The 1,775-nt window shown below is 62.4% G+C and overlaps 1 protein-coding gene across 1 annotated transcript in view; it reads right to left on the bottom strand.

Moving 5' to 3' along the window:
- CHLRE_01g003463v5 (uncharacterized protein) overlaps positions 1 to 1,775 on the bottom strand; it is an 11,992-nt gene that overhangs the window by 5,775 nt on the left and 4,442 nt on the right. The window contains exon 11 of the mRNA XM_043058143.1: positions 1,508 to 1,624. Coding sequence (XP_042928057.1) covers positions 1,508 to 1,624 — 117 coding nt within the window. The remainder of the gene's footprint in view (positions 1 to 1,507; positions 1,625 to 1,775) is intronic.

Genomic DNA, 1,775 nt, shown 5'->3' with positions numbered 1-1,775 from the left:
AGAAGGGGTCGACACCATGCGTGAAGAATCTGCAAGCACACAATGCGCGGCAACGTGCACAATAGCCCTCAAACCCCCTCCGCTCCCCCCCTCCCTCCCTCCTCTCACCTCCCTCCCTCCTCTCCCGCCCCTCCTCCCCATTCCGTCCCCCATCCCCTTGCCGCACCCCGGCGCGATGCAGTACTCGTCGCCCCCTCCCTCCCTCCCGCCCCCCCCCCATCCCTGCCTCCCCTCCTCTCACGCTGGGAGAATGCCCACAAGGAGACAGCTTGGCGGGTGTCAATCGACGGCATTGGCATGGCCGGTAACACGCATCTCACACATGCACCTGGTCCGGTGCCGTGTGGATGCGGTGTGACACCAACCCACAGCCCCAGGCTACACGCGTTTTGGCAGTGCGCAGTAGCTCAGGCGGTTGTGCAGCAGCTCGCAGCGCAGCTTGCGGCCCCGCCCACCAGGGAGCAGGTGTGGTTGTTTGAGGCCCCGGCTGGCGTGCAACAAGCAGTGTGGGATGTAGTGGCTATGGCGGCGTTAGCGGCTATGGAGAGGGGGCGGTGCGCGCTGTATGCCGCAAGGCGCCGTGGCCTAGCCAACGCTGCCACAGCACCACTGCCGCAACAACCTCTACAGCAGGGCCAGTTACCGCAGCAGCAGCCGCAGCAGCAGCCGCAGCAACAGCCGCAGCAGCAGCAACAACAGGCTCAAATACAGACGGACACCCAACAAGCGATTGACACGGCAGTGATCGACTTGTGGGGTCGCTTAAAAGCATTCACAGCACTGGGAGTGCCGCGGAAGGGCTGGGATCAAGTGGGTGCGCAGCATCCCTTCCTGAGAGTAGTAAACGGCCAGTTGCGCTGTCACACAGGTATGAACGCGGGACAACCCGCTCAGGCCATCACGGACAGTGACGAGGACTAAGCACGGTTCCGCAGGTGCATGAGGGTGGGCTAGAGAGAGTCAGGGTTTCTGCTTTCTGTTTTCTGTTTATGTTTGTAGTTGGGCTGGGGGGCTTCGCCAGGGCCAGCGATGCAGGGTGTGGTTTCCGCCAGAGAGCGGCCCCTGCTGGTCCTTTTGAGGGGGCTTGGTTAGCTTGCTTTATGCGCCCTAAGCGCCTTGCCTTCCCTCTGTTGTGGCCAGGGGTGCTGTTTGTGGCAGGGCGGCCTTGTGTGTGTTTCTGGCCTTGGCGGGCGGTGTTTTCCTGGCGTGTGTTTTGGTCTGGTGTGTACGTGTGGTGTGGTGTGGTGTGAAGGAGGCAGTTGAGTCTGCCCCTCTGAGGCTGCGCCCTAGCCTGCTGGCTGTTGTGCTTTCTTTTGGTGGAGAAGGCGTGAGCCTTGTGTCTCCGTGTCTCTTTTGTCTTGACCAGGACTGGGGCCTTATCCCCTGCTGTGTCAGGCGTGCTTAGGGGTGAGCGTGTGGAACGCGCTCACCCAACACTAGGGCTTGTCAGCCCTAGTCATCAGTGGCTTCGCCACTAGCTACCAAGTGTAATTATTCTCCCTCTCACCCCGGCGCGATGCAGTACTCGTCGGGCAGTCGGTCGCCGTCCAGTGCCGCCTCCAGCAGCTCCTCGTAGCGCTGCAGGTGCTCGCCGTCGTGAGCGGCTGCCAGCGCCTCCGCGTACCTGTGGGATGGGTTTGGGTTGGGTTGGGGGTGGGGTGGGGTGTGAGACTGTGAGTTAGTTCCATCCTATCTTCTTCCCTGCCTAACCCTCCCTCCCTCCCTCTCCTCTCCCCTCCCTCCCCCTCCCTCTCCCTCCTCCCTCTCCCTCCTCC

This window comes from Chlamydomonas reinhardtii, chromosome 1 (genome assembly GCF_000002595.2).
Source record: "Chlamydomonas reinhardtii strain CC-503 cw92 mt+ chromosome 1, whole genome shotgun sequence".
In the NCBI taxonomy this organism is placed as follows: Eukaryota; Viridiplantae; Chlorophyta; class Chlorophyceae; order Chlamydomonadales; family Chlamydomonadaceae; genus Chlamydomonas; species Chlamydomonas reinhardtii.
This window is presented reverse-complemented; position numbering and strand designations above follow the sequence as displayed.